Genomic DNA, 19710 nt, shown 5'->3' with positions numbered 1-19710 from the left:
TTTCCTTTTCGGTTCAGTTCGGTTTCATTTTTTTTTTGTTTTTGGAAATTCGGTTATTCGGGTTCAGTTTTCTAAAATAAAATAAAAATTGGATAACCAAATAGCCGAAATTATGGATAAAAACCATTATTTTTCCAAAAAAAAAGTGCTATATGGGCACCTTGTAGGATGATCAAAGCCGTCCATTTGATTGATCACAACTTAATTAGGTTGTGCTCAAAAAATCATTTCGATAGGATGATCCTAGTCCTCCGATCCAAACCTAGATTTTGCTTTTTTTTTCCTCTTTTTCTCCCACTATTCGGCTATTTGGTTATAACCGAATAACCGAATTTTTACTCGGTTCGGTTTCGGTTCGGTTTTTAGAAATTTCAGTTCGGTTTCGGTTAGCCGAACGAACACCCATAATCCTATTAGCCACACAAACCTCCTACCTACTGTCTGAGGATCAAAAACTTCAACACCTATTTTGACCAAGATTTTTTCGACCTGCAGGTCAACGTATGGCCTTGAGAATTTCCACTCTAGTACGAAGATTTTCGCCGACGCGAACCTCATACAATCTGCATCATGCCCCCTTTCATATTTGTTTCAAGGACTGAACCAAATATTTACCCCTGGGCTTCCACAGTTGAAATAGCCCACGCATGGAGTGGGATTCCCAGGAATCTGACCCAAATTGCTTTAGCCCCTTGTTGATAACCCTTATTCCATGATCTAAGAGATAGCAAATTATGACCACATATTTTCCCCCCCAACTGTAATATTTTAGTAGCCGTACTTTCCTTCTCAAACATGAAAAGGACCTCGTTGGAGGCAAGGATGGAAAGTTTAGGGAGAGCGGGAAGATCCCAAAACCATTTAGCCCAACTCCATAGATCTTCTAAGTTTTACTTGGTTTTCTTCAGTCTTCCGGTTAGGCATGACTTTAAGATTGCTTCCTCTCGTCAATTTCCTTTCCAGACACGAGACCACCGGTATTCCATCTCTAACACTAAATGAGGTTATCCCAGAATCTGGCCAAACCTTTTCCTCCTCCGTGTTTCGGGGTTTTAGAACTCCCATTTGGGTTTAGAAAAAACAGATGGCCGACCGCTTTTTCCACCGTGACACCTTCTACAGACCTTTCGCCATTTGAAGTTCTGATAGTTGCATGTTGCGCATCCCCAATCCCCTCGTCTTATAGGCCCCTCAGCTTGGGCCACGGCGACAAGGGCTTGGGCCCTCAAGACACCGGAGGAGAGGCGAGGTTCGCCAGAGCTTTGATGTGCGTCCAAAACTGATTATTATTTTTCTCGCCTACTGCGACTTTCATTTTAAAGCAACTGATATCATGCTTTTTGCATGATTTTTCTTTTGCACTATTTGCATTTGTCAAGGAGAACTCGTATGGTTTGGCCTGCTTGCAACATCCTCCAGAGTCGAATGAACTCCCTGAGATTTCTCCTTCAAGTAAGCCCCATAAATTAGAAAGATGTGGCTTCCCTTCCGAGTCTCGAGATATCTAGATAATTTGGGCCTTGGAATAGCAATTATGTTCCCTTCACATCGCTTCTTGAGCTTCAGGTAGTGTCTGGTAGCCAAATTGATTCAGCATAAAATAAAGCACAGATCCTCAAACTTTTGTTGATTAGTCTGGACAAGCCGTGATCCATTTGGGGCTAATACTTTACATGAATGCAATTACATGAGTCATTGACATCTGGTGCGAAACACATCTACTTTAGAAAAACACAAGATTCTTCTGTATCTTTGTCCTGTTTTTGTTGGGGACTGCTTGTTCTACTGGTCTATAATGTTTTGTTTTCTTCTGATTCAATGAACTTGATTGAATGAACTTCTCTTTGTTATCCCTTAAAAGAAACAGAGAATTGTCCCTAGATAACACAAAACTTCGATACAAAAATGTATATTCTTAATACTAAAATACAAGATTAGGATAAATTTAGGTTTGCTCCAAGTAGTTGTGTTTCTGAGTTTGTGTCATGTGCTTCCCTCTTCAAAAATGCAGTGTCCATTTTACTTGATCCTCCACTATATAAACCACGCATATGATAGTTCTCTTATGTAATCAATTTTTGTACCAGAGAGACCAGTTATGTACTCGGGAGCTAGTGGGTCGGCGTGGGGACACTCAAAACTTTCTCACCAGGTAAAAATGGTAGTATTTCATTTTCCTGATTTCGAAGTCGTATTTCATTGATTCTTCATTCTGGAAGCCTCTAGACATTATCGTTATCTTGTTTCAATTACCAGATGGATTTCCTAGCAGAACTTCGACGTGCTATCCGTAATGCCAATGCTGGCACAGCCACAAATCAAAGCTAACTAAAGGTAAACTCTGTTATCTGAATCGGACACTTGGAACAAATGCCTCCAGTGACTTGTTTGTTTATTAGACTAAAATTTGTAATATGTATACCAAGAAATTCTGAAACCAGATTTGGGTTAAACAAGGTATGCCTTATGGACGCAATTAGGGTGTCATGTAACAATGAAACAGAAGAAATTAAAATGAGCAATGTCAGTTACCAAAAGCAGTGGGGGAGCAGTAACAAGAAGTTGAAAATAAAGTAGTGAAAAGATATATTCGCCTCCTTTTCTTCCTTGGGCTACCTTGTAGCGTAAAAAGAGTAGTCATAAATACATTTCTAGGGGGTGGTCCTGGAAAGAAAAGGGGGCGAATCTATCACTTCCTAGTAAACTATTTTTGGACCGGAAATGGTCTAGGAACAGAGGACCCTCAGCTACAGCTCCTTATATCAGCACACGCACAAACACACACGCAAGTAAATTCTTGGGTTGAGATAAGGAGGCATAGAGAAGTTGAGGTTATTTTCTATAGCCTGGAGATGTAGCTTATGGAAAGGATTAAATTCTTGGAAAAATAGAAGAGCTTGACTATGGAAAGGATGAAATTCTTGGAGGGCCTCTTTGGATTGCCCCAAAATTGGATCTTATTTGCAAATAGGGCTTTAAGGCCTCCTTTGTAAGCCTTTTTTAGGGAAATGATTTCAGCACTCCCATATTTGATAAAGATGCGCGAGGCATCTTGTCGTGTAGCATTTAAAGGGTTGTCCGTACAATATTATGGTTCTCAAAAAACTTTTTAAGCCCTTTAAATACTCCATGACAAGATGCTTCGCGCATCTTTATCAAAACATTGGAGCGCGGAAATCATTTCCCTTATTCTAATGGCATTCTTTGGAAGATAATAAGTACAACATTTCGGGCTTGTTCGGCAACCAATCTCCGCAGGCCTTCTCTCATTTTCACCTTGCAGAGAATGAGAAAGGATAAAAAGGATAGGGAAGATCCTGTTTGACAAGCCAACCCATTTTTGCTTGTTTCTCCAAGAATCTCCCTGCAAAACCAGTGCGGGAGAATGATAACCAATATTTTTGGGAATGATTATTCCAAAGATCTCTTCCTCAGGACACGTTTTCAGTGATTAGGCTCTGGTTGGCTACTTCCCGTAGTTCAATGGAGAACCAATTTGCCTCCCACTTAGATGGAACGGAAAGGTATGAGGAAGAACAGAAACCTAGAATTTTAGACCACTTTCTAGATTTCTTTTCTTCTTCTAAGATTAGAAGTACTGCCGAGTTAAGCATTCTGTTTGGATGCTTGAGTATTCTTTGGGTAAGTACTTACCATGGAGGTGGGCAGGATTTTAATTGTATGGTAAAGCAAACCAAAGAGTAAGTAAAGTTCCTGTTTGTATGCAGAGTTAACAAGTGGAGAGGAGAGGAAGAAATTGAGGGAGAAAGTTAGAGAGAGAGAGGGGGAGAGACGGAGGATTACTTAAAAATCTCTTCATTTTAAAGATATTTCATATGGAAAAAAAAAGTGTTGCGAGGTCACCAAACATGCAATTATTGCACCTTTTTCTTGTCGGGCTCTAAGGATATGGGTGCTACTTTAAACCTACAAGTGAACCACAGGTAAAGTAAAAAGTGCATTTTTTTACTTAGGATCGTGTGAGGATCCTTTCTTTTCTTTTTCTTTTTTTCTTTTCAAGAAGAGTACTATTTCATATGAAAATATTCTGCCTTACAACTAGTGTCTTTTGAATTGAAATACTTTTTTGTATTTTTACACTTTAAAAATAGGGAGATGTTATCAGCACTACTGTATTTTGATGATGGCACTCACTTTATTAAAAGTACGGTATGGCCTGCACCATAAGATGATCCAAACCGTCCATTAGATGGGCCACGGTTGTGCCCCAAAGATTATTTCCATAGGTTGAGAGAAGGGTAGGGAGTGTGGGGAGGGAAAGGATTGAGAGAGCATGAGTGACAAGATGGTGCAAAGTGGCTGACTACTCTCATACTCTCTCTCTCTCTCTCTCTCACTTGATGAACTAATATTCCATGGAAAAAAGTTTCATGCCTGCCAAACATGACCTGACTTTTCACCATGGATCAAGAAATGGAACATTGATCCCATGGGTCAGTAAAGGGACTTAAAAATCAAAGACTTTTGCATGAATTTTCTGAAAGGAAAGGAAATTTTTTCCCAGAATCTCTTCCTTTTCAATTGTTTGATTACAAATGAAAATTTTTCCAAGATTTTTCATGACTTGCTGAATTGAATGCTGCCTGTTGGCCTAGCTTTAAAACTAACCATCATGGGCTTGGGCTGAACTTGAACCATTAGTTTCCCAGAACCCAGCCCAGGTCCATCCTATTGACACCCTAGTCTCCCCAATAAGAAGAGCATGCATTCTAGCTGTTCATAAGGAGGATTCTGTTATTTTGATCACATACAAGGGCACTTAATATCACCTCTGGATAATAAATATCACTAGGAAGTCATAAACAAAGCAATACATATAAATACTATCCATTTTACAAAGGTAGAAACACAGTTGTTGCAACCATCAGCTCCACCAGTTCTAAGCAAAGAAAATGCCTGAAAATTACCAAAATCTCATTGAGACAAGAAGTGTGGGTCGCATCTGGTGTGGCCTGGAACATCAGGCACAGCATTATTATCCTGCAAATGGATTGATTCTCTTCTCCAACAAAAATGAATTCTCACTTCAGATGGTGCTCAAACAAGGAAGCCATCTCTATCTGCATGAAAACCCGAGAACAAACAAAGATTACAATGATGCAAAAACCTATGAGGTCACTATATCTGGCACCTCTTTGTTTGATGCCAACGCCCCCTTGTTGGCGTCCTGGGTTAGATAAATAATGTCTTTATTCTCATGAACATACCATATACCCGTGAGAATGGAGATCGGTCACCAAGGCCTCAACTCTAACCCAACCCAAAATCAGGTTGGATTTTCCCAACCCTAACCAAACCCATCCCGACCCAAGCCAAAATCGGGTTGAACCCGACCCATGTTTCACCCCTACAACAGAGCAGTTGGATGTCACCTGGACTTTTTCGTCCTTTGGCTCTTGGTGATAGTAAAGTTTATGCGCATTTTCTAATATGTGTAAGCATATACAAACATGATATTGCATTTCATAATTTTATAAGGGGAGTGATAAATCGACCCCTATATATCTTAAATCGACTCCCCATGAGTCTTTCTCTCTCCTCTGGGTTAGAGAGAGAAAGACACATGGGGGGTCGATTTAAGATATTTGGGAGTCAATTTATCACTGCACTTTTATAAAATCAACTTACTGCAGTCAGAGCAGCCTCGGCACCTTTGTTTCCAGATTTGCCACCTGCCCTGTTTAAAGCCTGTAAATGTCACTATACATGTGTGAGTAAGAACAAACTTCTTTCTGCATCGGTTAAAGGGAGAGTAAATCATGTAAGTTGCATATTACCTTAACAACATCTCCAATGATTACAACATTGGAAAGTAAAAAACATAAATATGCAAGAGTAACATTTCACTGGGTGCTTATTTTGTTTTTTGAAGCGTAGTTGATAAATTTTTTTTTTTTTTTTGAAAACTATCAAAGTTGATAAAGTTAGTAATTGTAGTTTTACCTGATCCATGTCATCACAGGTCAGGACACCAAATATGCATGGAACTCCTGCAAATATCACCGAAACATAGGTTTTAAAGTTCTATTTTTTTTATTTTTTTTGGCGACAATATTTTGCTTCTATCAGTAATCCAAACCTATAGTTATTCAGAGATACTAGAATCTAATAAAGGGAAGACATTAGAAAAAAATGGAGTTGCTAAGTGGATAACAAATAAACAAACAAGAAAGAATTGATATTATCAAGCTCGGCAAATAATGACAGCATCAGACATAGGACTTTAGAGCTAGGTTAAGACCGACGTTCTGTACATTACATTTTTGTAAAATGTAAGAGTGGCTGGATTAAATAGAATTGTAAAATCAGATTGTAAATTGTAAGATTTAGTTTGATTCCAGTGCAAAATTATATTATAATTGAAACAAATGATAAAATTCAAATAAAGCACATTGTAAAATCTATAACGAAAGTTTGTTCAAGGGCATTTCTATGCAGTAACAGTTCCCATATGAGAAGGTACCAGTCATATTAAGCTGCAAATTTTTTGACAAATAAGAATCTTCATTGATAAAAGGAAAAGGTATGCTAAAGAAAGAAGAAAATGAGAGAGAGAGAGAGAGAGAGAGAGAGAGAGAGAGAGAGAGAGAAGAACATAAAACAATTTATACAAAGAGGGGCAGAATTCTCAGATGAAAGCAATTGTCTTGTGAAACACCTATTATCAAGGGAGTTCACATCCTCATTGTCTCCTTGAATTTTTTGCAAAGAAATCTATAAAAGAGCACTATTATCATCAAACACTTCCAATATATCTGATAGTTTTGATGGGTAAGAACCCATCTAATAACCTTAGCAGCATCTTCAACTGAAATAATAGGGCTACGAAAAAAAAAACAGAAAATCAGCTAGCCTCTGCTCCTCTTCTCAACTAGAGCCTTCAAGGCCAATCAGAGTGCAAAAGTAACTCTTGGAACCCCACTATTATCACTGATTAGATTCCCACCCACTCTGAAACCGAGCCGCCAAATTCAGCATCATAGCCCCTTTTGGAGGCAGCTTCCAGCATTGAATTTTCACAGGATGACAATCTTGGGTATAAAAAATCACCATCTAATCTCTCACCAGATCAACTAGTTTTAGCTTATATGTAACCTGCAATTGGATTTCATCACTCTTTCATCCATAATATGAAATTAAGAAACCCCTGAGTCACGAAATCCTACTTAATGCCATTTCTTAGCAAATTGTCACTTACCTAACAATTTTTTGTGAAGCAATATTCAAGATGATTTGTGAATTATTTTCATAAGGATTAGGGACAAATAAAAGTTTGAATAATAAACCCTAGAACTTTAAGAGATCAAGTTAACACATCATATAACAGTGATGCAGTGCCAACATTCCAGCCATGTCATGCCTATGCAGCTTTGGTGGAGTACCTAGGCATGACCTGGCTACCATTTTGGAATTGCATCAAACAGTTAGCCTTCAATTACATTATTCGTGAGTAGGTTTACTGCAGAAAGGCATCTTTGGAGAACCAAGATGTAAAACTTATACGCATCTGTTTAGTGCAGATAACATATAAGTAAACATCGCATGAGCTCCCAATAAGGTTTCAGCAAGATCCAGAGTTTTTGGGACTGAGAATCTCCAAATTTTAATACAGTATGGAGGCCAAAAAACAACATGAACCCTCAATAAATATTAGCGGCCAAAAGATAGACTAGAGACTGGTCAAGTACAAATTTTTCCCAATGGTCAGGCAAGAGTATTTTTTATTTTTTATTCGTAAAATCATCAAATGGGAAAACAATTCAAAGGTCTAGCTCAGATCCACATGACATTTTCTGATGAGGAGATACTTGGTCATTGTAGCTAGACAACAAGACAGGCAGCATCAAAATAACTAATAATAAAATGGGGACTTCTTACCATTAAAAAAAACGGGGGGGGGGGGGGGGGTGCTCTTTCCAGAAAACATGGCACACCAGCAATGCCATACAATATGGTATATACTAATTCCTCTAGCTGGACATGACACCTTAGGCATGACATATATCCAATTGCAACATCCATTTAATAAAAAATTTGTGAAATATAGTTCAAGAATAGGGATAAAAAAATCAAATATAAGTTAATTACTTCTATGAAATGAAATTAAAACAGCAATAAGTGGAAAAAAATCCCAAATATAACAAAGTGGATAAGCATAGGACACAGAACTACACAAAGGGAAATGAAAGACCAACCTGAATTTAATCCTGCTGAAAGTACTCCGGATGCAGCAGAGTTAGCAACAGCATCGTAATGGGAAGTATCACCTCTTATCTAATGACCAAAAACCCAGTCAAAGATTACGGCACTGGCAAGAAGAAAGAAAGAAAGAGGAAACATGATGTTATTATGTAGTGGACCTGGTACTATTTATAAATGCTAACAGCATGATGTGTCACGGACCACTTGAGAAGCCTATTTTTCGATTACATGAAACTGCCTAGATTAGGCGCCGATTTCTATTTTTAGCTAGGTTTTATTTGTATTTTGGGGCTCTTTATTATCCTTGATGTGGGGGTTCTCCACATCACCTAGGGCCCACACATCATCTATTCTTTTATCAGTTATTACCCTTTTTCCTTTACCCTTACCATAGCCCACATGACTTCTCTTAAGTCACATATGAGGAAACATGAAATTATTGCCTAGCGGACCTGGTGATATTTATAAATTAAGAAAAAGAAAGAAAGGAAACAATAGTCTAAACATCGCCATTCAACCCGGTCATATGCCTTCTCCATATCCAGCTTGGAGACAACACCTTTTTTCCCAACTTTGAAGTAGTAATTCACAACCTCATTAGCTATTACTGCACTATCCAAAATTTGCCGCTCCTGGATTAAAGCAGATTGATTGCTGGAAATAACCTTATGAAGAACCTTCTTTAGTAGCTCCGTCAAAACTTTTGCCAAAACCTTATATGAACACCCAAACAGACTAATCGGTTTGAAGTCTGTTATGTTGATTGTTGACAGCCCCATCAATCTTAGGTATCAAAGCAGAAAATGTGACACCTGTGCTCCTGTTCATCACAAGACCTTCATAGAAGGCAAAGAAGAAGTTTAGGATATCCCCTTTCACCACTTCCCAACACTCTTGGAAGAAAGCCAGACAGAACCCATCCAGACCAGGTACTCGATCTCTAATTAATGCTAAGATCCCGAGTCTCTAACTTCTTCCTCCAAAAAGGGCCTCTCGAGAAATGTACAATCTGCCTCGTCAATCGAGCTAAACTCCACTCCTGGTCTCGGGACTTCACTCCCAGTAGATGAAACAATCTTTTGTTGAAATCGACAATCTCTCGAGTACTACCTTTTCCTCACATAGTCTTCCATTAACTCGTAAAGCCGTTATCCGGTTCCCATTCTTCTAGCGCCTTCTATTCCATGGAAAAAGGTCATATTCTTGTCCCCCTTTTTAAGCCACATGGACCTAGATCTTTGCTTCCACTTGATTTCCTCCTGCAGAATTAGGCGATTATATTCTTCCTTAAGCCCACCCATCTCCTCCACCGCCTCAGGATCAACAAGAATGCCTCTTCCGCTCTCTTGATTTCCTGTATTCTGTTGAGAACCCTACGCTTCCTCTCCTTTTCTCCCCTCATGATATTTTGCTGCCACTCCTTAAGCGCCTTGACATATTGAAGTTTTTGACTGATCACCACATCCGCCCTCCCCAACCGAGGCCGCTTCCACCAACCAGTCCCCCAACAACTCAATCATCTTGGGCTCCTCAAGCCAAGCAATCTCAAAACGAAACGGTGTTGGACCCTATGATTCCTACCGTGGATCCAGGAGAATTGGGCAGTGATCTAATACAACGAGGAAGGGCACTTTGATACCCTCATGAAGGACAGACCCCCAAGAAGAGCATAAAAGACACCTGTCAATTGCACTCCTGCTTTCGTTCCTCGATCATGTGAATTGAGCACCGCGAAGGAGAAGATCAAAAAGCTCATGTCTATTGATGAATTCAGAGAAGGCCATCATACTGGAAGTACTTCTGCTACTCCCAACGCTTTCCTCCACAAATCTGGTTACGCTAAAGTCACCGCAATGCACCAAGAGTGAAACCACCTCACCCTTACCCCCTCAAGCTCTTCCAAAAAATGGATTCGAATGTCCTCCTGATTCGACCCATAAGCACCAGTAAAGGTCCACATAGAACTATCAGCAATTTTCCTCAAGACCACTGACACAGAAAATCTCCACATGTAATCTTCCACTAACCCGAACAACATACTATGCCATGCCACCAACAAAGACCCCCGCCCCCCAACAGCCCCCAGCTGATCCCACGGCATTCATGATAGAGTAAACCCAACAGTCTCGACACCATATCTCCCTAAGCACTAACATGCTAATGCTACCTAATTCAGTCTCCGGGATACTGAGACGATCCGGCCTGTACTTAAGAATTAAATGCTTGACATGGACTTTTTTGTCAGAGGAGCCCAGCACTTGAACATTCCAGCTGATAATCTAAATTAAGTAATTGTTGGACTCTCCTTTTCCCCCACAAGGATTGGCTCCTCCTACTCTTCCTCTACCCCTGCCTATAGTCCCTGAAGAAGATGCACCGTCATATTCACCAACGATTTAATCTGAACCATGAAGTAATTGCTTAAAAATGTGTCATTTTCAGAAAAAGAAATTGCTTAAAAATGTTTATATACAAAATCAACAAAGACCCCGTGTTTTCTCCCACACATGTAATAAGCCAGATTAGTACTTGAATCAGCATAAATAAATACTATAATCAATCAATAAAAGGGAAAATGAGACAAATCATGACCTCGACCAACACAACTTAATACAAGACAACAATGTGGCATCCCATCAAAACTAGTAGATGTTGTGGTTGAAGCATTATACCACGGCTCCGATGCACAAAACTGCTTGATAATTTCCTGACTTCCCAAGCTTTTCTGCAACGACAGGAACTTCGAAGCTTCCAGGAACCCACACTACCTGAGGGAAGATAAAGACAGTTTATTAAGCACTGTCATTCTATAAAAATAAGAGTGTTGTACAGAAAAAACAAAGCATCCTGTCACAAAACAGGAAAATCAACCATATTTCAACATTTCCATGTACAAGTTGATCATTCCACCCCCCCCCCCCCCCCATTTTTCAGTAAGAAAGAGTAAACAAGATAACCAATTGAAACCTTTCAAACAGACTACATACATCAATATCTTCATCTCTGACCGAATATCTCTTGAATGTCTCCAAAGCTCCCTCCAACAGCAACTTCGTCACGATCTCATTGAACCGAGCTACAACCTTTGTCAGCAAAAAGAAGGCCATTAGAAATTAAAACCAAACAAAGTAACCTAAACAAAACCCATTGTGACAGTTCAGAAAAATCAGATCTTTAACCTTCAAAACACAAATGCCATAACCCAAACAAGTACCTCTTGCACCAAACAAAGGTTTAAATTTTCTTGAAAATTCAGAACAACCAAGTCCTAACAAACTGAATATTCAAATAAAACCAATAACTAAATCCAAATGGCATACTATCACTCAAATAAAACCCAAGCCAGGAGATCCTTGGAAATCATATCTTCGTATCTTAAGACATGACCAAGATGCGAGAATACAAAAAACAAACATCCATTACACAAACTGAGATTTAAAATTCCTATAAAATTCAGAGACATGAAATCCAAACAGACTGATAATGTGTATTAAAAATGAAGACCCTCAAAGGTAGTGATGACCCCAAAAGGCCCCATCAGAGTGTGGATACTTTCCAAACTTGGATCTTAATCTCTTAAAGCCAAACGTAAGCATCTAAAAAGCCAGCTCCCTCTCATAAAAGTAAGGTTTAAAGTTCAACTCAACTCAACAAAGCCTTAGTCCCAAACTAGATGGGGTCGGCTAAATGAATCCGTTAGAAAAAGTTCATGAAGAAGGTAAAAGGAATCTACCCGGCTCTAATCCTGGTTCTAGTTGGGTTCGTCTACGTGGATTATTTTCTTCCATTCTATCCTATCCAGGGTCATGTTTTCTGTTATGTTCCTAGCTAGCGAGTCTTTCCTCACTGTTTCTACCCAAGTTGTTTTCGGTCTACCCCTACCTCTTTTTACTCCATCAATTTGGCACAAGTCGCCTCTTCTCACCAGAGCATCCAAAGGCCTACGTTGGATATGTCCAAACCATCTTAAGCGGTGCTCTCTCATCTTCTCCTCAATTGGTGCCACCCCCACCTTTTTACGAATGTCTTCATTTTCAATTGGTGCTCTCTCATCAAACCTTGTGTGGCCGCAAATCCATCTAAGCATTCGCATCTTCGCTACACTCATTTTATGCACATGCTGCTTCTTGGTGGCCCAACATTCTAAGCTGTACAACATGGCTGGCTTCACGGCTGTTTTATTAAACTTTCCCTTCAACTTGGTAGGGATTTTACGGTCCCACAGAACTCTTGAGGCAAGCTTCCACTTCAACCAGCCTGCTCTTATTCTATGGTTAACATCCTCTTCAATCTCTTCTTCCTTATGTAGAATTGAACCAAGGTAGCGAAAGATATCCCTCATAGGTACCTCATGTCCGGTCATATTTACTACATCCTCGTCCCGCCTCCTTACATTACTAAAGTTGCATTCCATATATTCTGTCTTAGTCCTACTCAGTCTAAAACCATTGGATTCCAAAGTAGGTCTCCATAACTCTAATTTATCATTTACTCCTGATTTGGTTTCATCGATTAATACTATGTCATCTGCAAATAACATACACCATGGCACCTCATCTTGAATACCCTCCGTAAACTCATCCATAACTAGCGTAAAAAGATAAGGGCTTAGAGCTGATCCTTGGTGCAGTTCTATTGTAATTGGAAACTCACTATACGTGCCATCCGTGGTTCTAACGCTAACACTAGTTAGTGCTCCATCGTACATATCCTTAATCACATCATACGCTTTCTCCAAATCAATGAAAACCATATGAAAGTCCTTTTTTATTTTCTCTAAATCTCTCTATTAACCGCCAAATCAAGAAGATAGCTTCTATAGTCGATCGTCCGGGCATGAAGCCAAACTGATTCTCTAACACCTTAGTCTCTTTTCGTAGTCTATGCTCAATTACCCTCTCCCAAAGCTTCATAGTGTGACTCATTAGCTTAATTCCCCGGTAATTGGTGCAACTCTAAATATCTCCTTTATTCTAAGGTGCTAAATCCCAAGGTTTGTGCTGCCATAAGATAGAGATTGTGTTCGCCCGGAAACGTTTGTAGTATCGAAGTCTGTTTTCGACCTTATACCCTTAGTGGTGGTTCAGAAGATAAGACCTTAGTAAAAAAAAGCCTATCTGTCTGGAGGAAAGATGAAAAATAGCATTTCTGAGCTGGAGATGGAAATTCTCATTTCTATCAGGGGGCTCTTCTTCCCTTTAGAAATCCTCAAACTGGCTTCGAGCCGTATTACCCATACAGATATGGTTACATATTTGGTTATGATCAACGAGTTCCGGTACCTTCACTGAAAGAACATTTGGAGCGTCGTAATCTAAAGCTTGCCGAGGTAGGTGGCCTTTGGACAACTTGTTGCGCGGCGTCACTGGTACGAAGTTTATCATTCCTAAGAACTCAAAAGGAAGATATGTGTGGGTAAGCATGTTAGTGGTCTTTGGCCTAGAAAGCTTTTTCAGAGAAGATCAACAAACTTATTCCACTGGGGCATGAGGCTTTTGAATTATCTTGGGGAAGTCCTGAGTTTCAAAAGCGCAGTAGAGAAAACTCTAAGCTCTCTGCCAGACCCAGAAGAAAACTCAGAAAACTTCATCCATATCAACTTCGCCTTAAAAGAAAAAGAATTCAAAGAAGCCGTTTGAAACTTCCTCAAACATTACATCCCATCAAAAGACAAAACGGTCTCTTAGAAATACTTCTGACAATTCTTCGGATGACGACAGAAATCCTAAGCATAATACTACTAAATATGCTCTTATACTGCGATCTGAACGAATGTCATTTTTTATTTTACTCATAAAATAAAGTTCGGACTTCTTCAAGAAGTTCATATGTATCTTTCTTCCCATAGGAAACCGGCAAAAATAATTTCTGGTTTGTCATGACGTATTCATCATAAGCTTTCCCACAGATGGGCAAACAACAAAGGAAACGGAGATCCCACAAAATGGGGCATCTCCCCTCACGGGAAATGAAAAGTGTTCGTCCTCCAGCACCACATCTCGCACAAGGCTCGTGTTAGCAAATGATCGATCATATACCCACCTTAAGAACTAACGACTGCCCCATATATTACAAGCACTACAAGATCTTTACCAAACACTTGCAAGACGACTTTTGTCACGCCGCAAACCCAGGGTCATGCGACGTGCAGCCCTTTATGTTGAAATGATTATTCCGGGGTGGCGTTTCTCATAGAAGATGAGTTTCCTGAGGGTGTCAAATTCCTCTACGCCAGAACTCTGATTGTCAGGAACCAAACTACGGATTCGCTCCTTATGCATAAGGGTGTCAATTCTGGCTCGGGCTAGGAAGCTCGCTCGAGCTCGGCTCGAAAAAAGCTCAGTTCGAATCCTTAACGATCAGTTCGAATCCTTAACGAGCCGAGCCGAGCCGAGCCCGATTTAGGCCAGGCTCGGCTCGGCTCGGCTCATTAAGGCTCGTTAAGAATTTAATATATTTAAATATATATATATATATATATTATATATTAATATATACATTAAAAGGGTTGTCCAGGGAGTGAAAGGGGGGGGGCAAAATATGTCACTTCATTTTTGGACCCCATTTGTTACTAGGACCACCCCCCATAGTGTAAAAAAAGTAGTCAAATTACACTAGTAGGGCTGTCCAGGGAAGATGAGGGGTGTGAACTTAATATAACCCGAGCTTGGTAAGGCTCGCGAGCCTGGCCGAGCCGAGCCGAGCCGAGCTTTTGAGCTTAACGAGCCGAGCCGAGCCTGGCCAAGCTCGGCTCGGCTCGTTTACACCCCTACTTATGCAGGAGGTGATACTAAAGTCGATGGTAGCAAGTTCCTCCGTTTCATTAGAATATAACTCATGAAAATTCCTTTCCACTTTGATAAAAAAAGGTCCAAAGAAAATCTTCCAAATAAAGCATCACTCCGTGATAGCACCACCCCAGTATATTCAAGTCTACGATCATCTCTTGATCTTAGATTTTCTTTAATCATCCTGAAAGAAGAAGAAATACCTAACAATTTGAATCACTGTTGCCCAGTGTGAAGTACGGGGAGAGCTCATATACTGGGTGACAACTCCAACAGCAAATGATATGTCTAGACGAGTGAATGTGATATAAGAGCTTGCCAACTACCCTCTTGTACCTACCAAGGTCTTTTAATAAATCTCCTTCAGGACAAAGTTTCACATTCGGATCCATGGGAATAGAAGCAAGTTTCACTCCAAGATAACATGTCTCATCAAGTAAATCCAACACATATTTCTTCTGTGAGAGGGAGATGCCTCTGGTGGAGTAGGCTTCCTTAATGTCAAGAAAGTACATAAGACGGCCCAAGTCTTTGGTGGAAAACTCTTTCTGCAAGAATGTCTCCAGTTTTTGTATCCTAGCTGAGTCGCCTCCAGTAATGATGCTATCATCAACAAAAACTATCAAGAAAACACATCCAAGTTTTTGTATCCTAGCTGAGTCGCCTCCAGTAATGATGCTATCATCAACAAAAACTATCAAGAAAACACATCCAACTGGAGACTAATAGTTGAAGACCGAGTGATCAACTGCACATTGCTTCATGCCAAACCGCATGACAGAATCACTAAATCTCCCAAAGTACGCTATGAATAGAAGAAAAAGAGAAGCAGCCCTATGGAAAGGGTTGGGAAGTGGGGAGACGAGGTGGAGGGGTTGTCGGTGGTGGAAGTGGAGAGGTGGGGTCGTCGGGAGAGAGAAGAGGGGGTTGAGAGGCTGTCGGGAGTGGAGGGTGAGAGGGTGGGGTTGTAGGGAATGGGGAAGGAGGTCAGTCGAAGGTGAGGGGGTGCCGAAGTGGAAAAGATGAGAGGATCAGGGCTGGAAGTGGAGGTGGAGAGGGCTGGGGCTACCGAAAGAGAGGAGAGGGGGTGGGAAGCTGTCGGGAGTTGAGGGTGTTGTCGGAGTGCAGGAGGGGCCTGACAGGGGGCGGGGGCGCCACAAGTGGAGGCGGGTGGAGGTCGGAGTACGTGTGGGGAGGAGGGGGGGTAAACGAGGAGGTGGCAACCTGGGAGGTCAGGCGGGGGGAAAAGAAGGGGTGGACAGGGGGTGAAGTGGCTGAAGAAGAAGAAGAAGTAGCTGAGAGTGAGGGATGAGGAGCAGGAGGAGGAGGAGAAAATGGTCTTCTATGGTGGTCCCTAGGGCACCATAACCCTAGGGCTCTGATACCATCTGGAATAGAAGAAAGAGGAGAGGAGAATAGAGGGAAACAGTGAGTTAGCGTATTCTCCCCTCTCTAAAGTATTTATATAAAAGAGAAGAGTGCATGGACAAAAGCGCCCTTAGGCACGTTTATACCTTCTAACAATTCTAAGATCACGAATTCTACCAACACAATGAAAGAAAACACGAAGAAAGAATAGTCCAAAGGTTATTGATTAGATTGTGGTAAAAAATAATAAGACCAATAGAAAAGTTCAAAGAAACTCAAATTCTGCATAATTCACAGGAACAGAAATAGAATGACGAGTCGAGACTGAACGAACAAAAGGACCCAATTTCAAACCTATCTCTCAACATTTCGAAATCAGAGATAAAGTAGTAATTCAAGCAAAAAAGGATTAGAGAATAATACGACTCGCTTACCCTAAGAACAAAAGTATTCCAAACAGACCTACAGATGAAAGTTGATGAATTGTTGAACGGCCCAGGAATGAAGCTTCTCATATATGAATAGCAGTTACTTGTCTGTGCATCGGCAATCATTGCGTGGGAGAGAAGCAGAGCAGTGAACAGAATATATGAAAATTCTCTCCTCGGAGGATTTGTTTCCATCTTGTTCGACCATGTGTTGTTTGATCTAAGAGAGGATATGGAGGGTTTGGAAGGGAATGCAGAGGAGGTATTTAGGTTAGGGATGATGTTCCGATTGAGAAGCGGTTGGGAGGTCTCGGTCTTTGGCATCTCAAGACTCTCAGTAACAATCATCATGTTGGAAGGTCGACCATCCACTATAACCTCTCTCTCTCTCTCTCTCTCTCTCTCCAAATGGGGAAAGATCCTAGCTCAGTTCAGTCATTAAGGCTATCTCTGGCCACCAGGAATTTGTTTTCAAGATAAATCGGTAGTCTCCAAGTGAAGATGTGGGTGAAGTTGCTAAAAATCGGGAAAAAAAATCCAAGAATGGGGTGTCTCCTGTGATGAGATACGACTAAAAATCGGGAAAAGATAAATCGGATTTTTAGTAGAGTTTTTTTCTTCCTGATTTTTAGCTGCATCTCATCGCCGGAAACACCCCATTCCTGGATTTTGTTTCCTGATTTTCAGCACCTTCACCCTCATATCCACTTGGAGACAACCAATTTATCATGAAAAAGAATTCCTGTTAGCCAAACATGCCCTAAAAAAAAACCCCATCATTCAAAAATTGGATCTCATTCTCCCACCGAACCGTTCAGAACAAATCCAGAGAATTTAGAAATCAAAATTGAAAAAAGAACTAAAAACAAAAAATTAAACTTTGAAAACTCCAAATCATAATAAATTGAAATTTTCCAGTCAATCACGCATCAAGCCCTAAAAAATCTAGAAAACTCACCACCGCAAAACGGAAACCTTCGGTTCTCGTCAAGGAACCCGTCAAATGTCGAACTGCGGCGGAAACTACGAAGGAAGATCGTCGTTTTCTCTTAACGAAGATACCTGTGGGAAAATCTGGACGAAACAAAGTCAAAACCATGCATTTCAGAACAGAGAAAAGGGGGAAAAAAAGGAAGCAAAATCGAAACTTGCCTCGTTTTGAAGTGTGAAATGCGATGTTGTTGGTTTTTTGAGAATAACCAGAGAGGGGTGGAGTAGTTCTAGGGCGTCTTGATGTTGTGAGAAAGGGGTCAATTGCAGCCAAAGAAGCCATCTCTTTCTCTCTGGCTGAAATGTGGGTGCTGGAAGTAAAAAGAGCGAGGCCAAGGGTTGAGCAGTGTTGCCCAACTGGACGGCCCGAAATGGGTTCGGCCCCCGAGGAACCTTTTCCCCAACCCGACCTGACCCGACCCGACCCGAGCTTTTAACCTTAGAAAAATAAATTTTGATGAAAAATGTCGGGTTTCACTCGGGTCGAAGGTTTAAAATTTCGATTTCGGTACCGGTTTCGGACTTCCGAAAAACCGAAATTTCAGTCGAAATTTGGTACTCAAGTTCGAAATTCCGGATAGAAATTCTAAGATTTTCGAAATTTTGGCTTAAATTTTTCAACACTTCTTTTTTAAAATAAAAAAGGCATTTTCTCAAAATTTGGTAAATGGCGAAATTTCTAATTTCACCAAATTTCGGATTTGGTCCCCACCGAAATCTCAAATTTCGGTCGAAATTTAAAACCATGCTCGGGTCGAGTTGCTCAAACCCTCATCCGAGCCCGGCCTGACTTTTTTTGGGGTTGAACTTGACTCGAGTAGCAACCTGGCAGGCGTCATTTGTTATTATTAGAAAACCATTACAATTTTACACTCAAACATTTAGCTCTAGGGCTTCTCATGTTTTGATAATGGAGGAACTCACTTTGCCTATCATTATTTAACCAGATGTGAAAAGGCTATTACAATCCACAGAAAACTCTCAGAAGTAGATTTAAGAAAACAATGGGGGTTAGAGTTCGGCCCGTTATCAAAACATGGTAATGCCAGTATCAGTGACCAAAAGAAAATTGTGGTAAAAGAAACAAATTTACATGGGTGATCATTTGCTGGACGAGTGGGACACCTCATTGCCTCGGGTCATATTTCCATCCTACGGCACCCTAAATATATCTTTTAGTGGGGTCCAAATAAGACGGAGTAAGTCATTTTGGGGTAAACTCCTTCTAATCGTTCATCACAATCCCAGGTTAAAATGTCTAAGAGCACTGCTAGCAAAACGGGAATCCGTTTTGCGAAAACAAAAACGGACATTGACCGTTGGAGCCACGCCCACTAAGAAGACACAAGGGAAGGGAGATCAAATCTCCATAAGGCAATAAACTTTGAATGGGTCAGATCATCAGTCATATCACTCCCGTTTTTATTTTCCACACGGCGATTTTAAAGTGTTTTCCAATGTCAAGCACTACTAGCAGAATGGGAATCCGTTCGTGAAAAAAAAAAAAAAAATAGGCATTGACAATTGGGATCCACATCCACTAAAAGACAGAGGAAGTGAGCTCAAATCTTCATAAAGCAATAAATAAACTTTGAAAAGGGACATACCATCCGACTAGTGTGATTTGGTAGGCTATAGTAAGGTTGCAATTTGGGGCAGGTTTGACCCAACCTGCATCCATCCAACCCAAAATAACTTAGGTAGGGATGAAAAACCCTGGGTCTTGAATTGGGTTTAAAGTTAAAAAACCCGACCCCATCTTGTGTCGAGTCGCGTTTAAAAACAGAAGAAGATGAAACCGGAACCCTGCCCGACTCTCACAGATGTACTAACTTTTTGAAATATATGACATGACAAATTATGCACTTGATACAAATTTAGAGACTTTTTGTGTGAAGACTTGCTTTTTTCCT

At 40.5% G+C, this 19710-nt stretch overlaps 2 protein-coding genes across 4 annotated transcripts in view; one reads left to right on the top strand and one right to left on the bottom strand.

Annotated features, from left to right (window-relative positions):
- LOC143858387 (uncharacterized) overlaps positions 1-2540 on the top strand; it is a 31464-nt gene extending 28924 nt beyond the window's left edge. For both annotated transcript variants that reach the window (XM_077369026.1, XM_077369025.1), the window contains 2 exons: positions 2088-2152; positions 2257-2540. In XM_077369026.1, the coding sequence (XP_077225141.1) occupies positions 2088-2152; positions 2257-2328 (137 nt within the window). In that variant the 3' untranslated portion in view covers positions 2329-2540. The remainder of the gene's footprint in view (positions 1-2087; positions 2153-2256) is intronic.
- A 2235-nt stretch (positions 2541-4775) lies between these two features.
- On the bottom strand, positions 4776-18169 carry COS1 (6,7-dimethyl-8-ribityllumazine synthase / DMRL synthase / lumazine synthase / riboflavin synthase). Of its 2 annotated transcripts, none has more exons than XM_077369182.1 (8): positions 17960-18169; positions 17766-17869; positions 11211-11306; positions 10896-10991; positions 8217-8295; positions 5965-6011; positions 5650-5709; positions 4776-5081 (listed from the first exon to the last, which is right to left on the bottom strand). In XM_077369182.1, the coding sequence occupies exons 1-8, from the start codon at positions 18078-18080 to the stop codon at positions 5043-5045; spliced, it is 642 nt and encodes a 213-aa protein (XP_077225297.1). In that variant the 5' UTR covers positions 18081-18169; the 3' UTR covers positions 4776-5042. The 2 variants fall into 2 exon arrangements, with proteins under 2 accessions (XP_077225297.1, XP_077225296.1); XM_077369181.1 differs by having other exon boundaries at positions 17766-17881; positions 17960-18163.
- Positions 18170-19710: the final 1541 nt, after the last annotated feature.

Source organism: Tasmannia lanceolata, unplaced genomic scaffold (genome assembly GCF_043159265.1).
Source record: "Tasmannia lanceolata isolate RefF3 unplaced genomic scaffold, GAP_Taslan_0.1 ptg000026l, whole genome shotgun sequence".
Classification (NCBI taxonomy): Eukaryota; Viridiplantae; Streptophyta; class Magnoliopsida; order Canellales; family Winteraceae; genus Tasmannia; species Tasmannia lanceolata.
Note: the sequence above shows the minus strand (reverse complement) of the source record. Positions and strands in the feature narration are given on the sequence as shown.

Bases quoted from the DNA above. Each gene is read 5' to 3' on its own strand.
- COS1 (XM_077369181.1), bottom strand. From the start codon at position 18,080: ATGGCTTCTTTGGCTGCAATTGACCCCTTTCTCACAACATCAAGACGC. The intron at 17,882-17,959 runs GCAAGTTTCGAT...TGTTTCGTCCAG, and splicing joins ATTTCACACTTCAAAACGAG to ATTTTCCCACAGGTATCTTC. The intron at 8,296-10,895 runs GTATAATGCTTC...TTTGGTCATTAG, and splicing joins TTTTGTGCATCGGAGCCGTG to ATAAGAGGTGATACTTCCCA.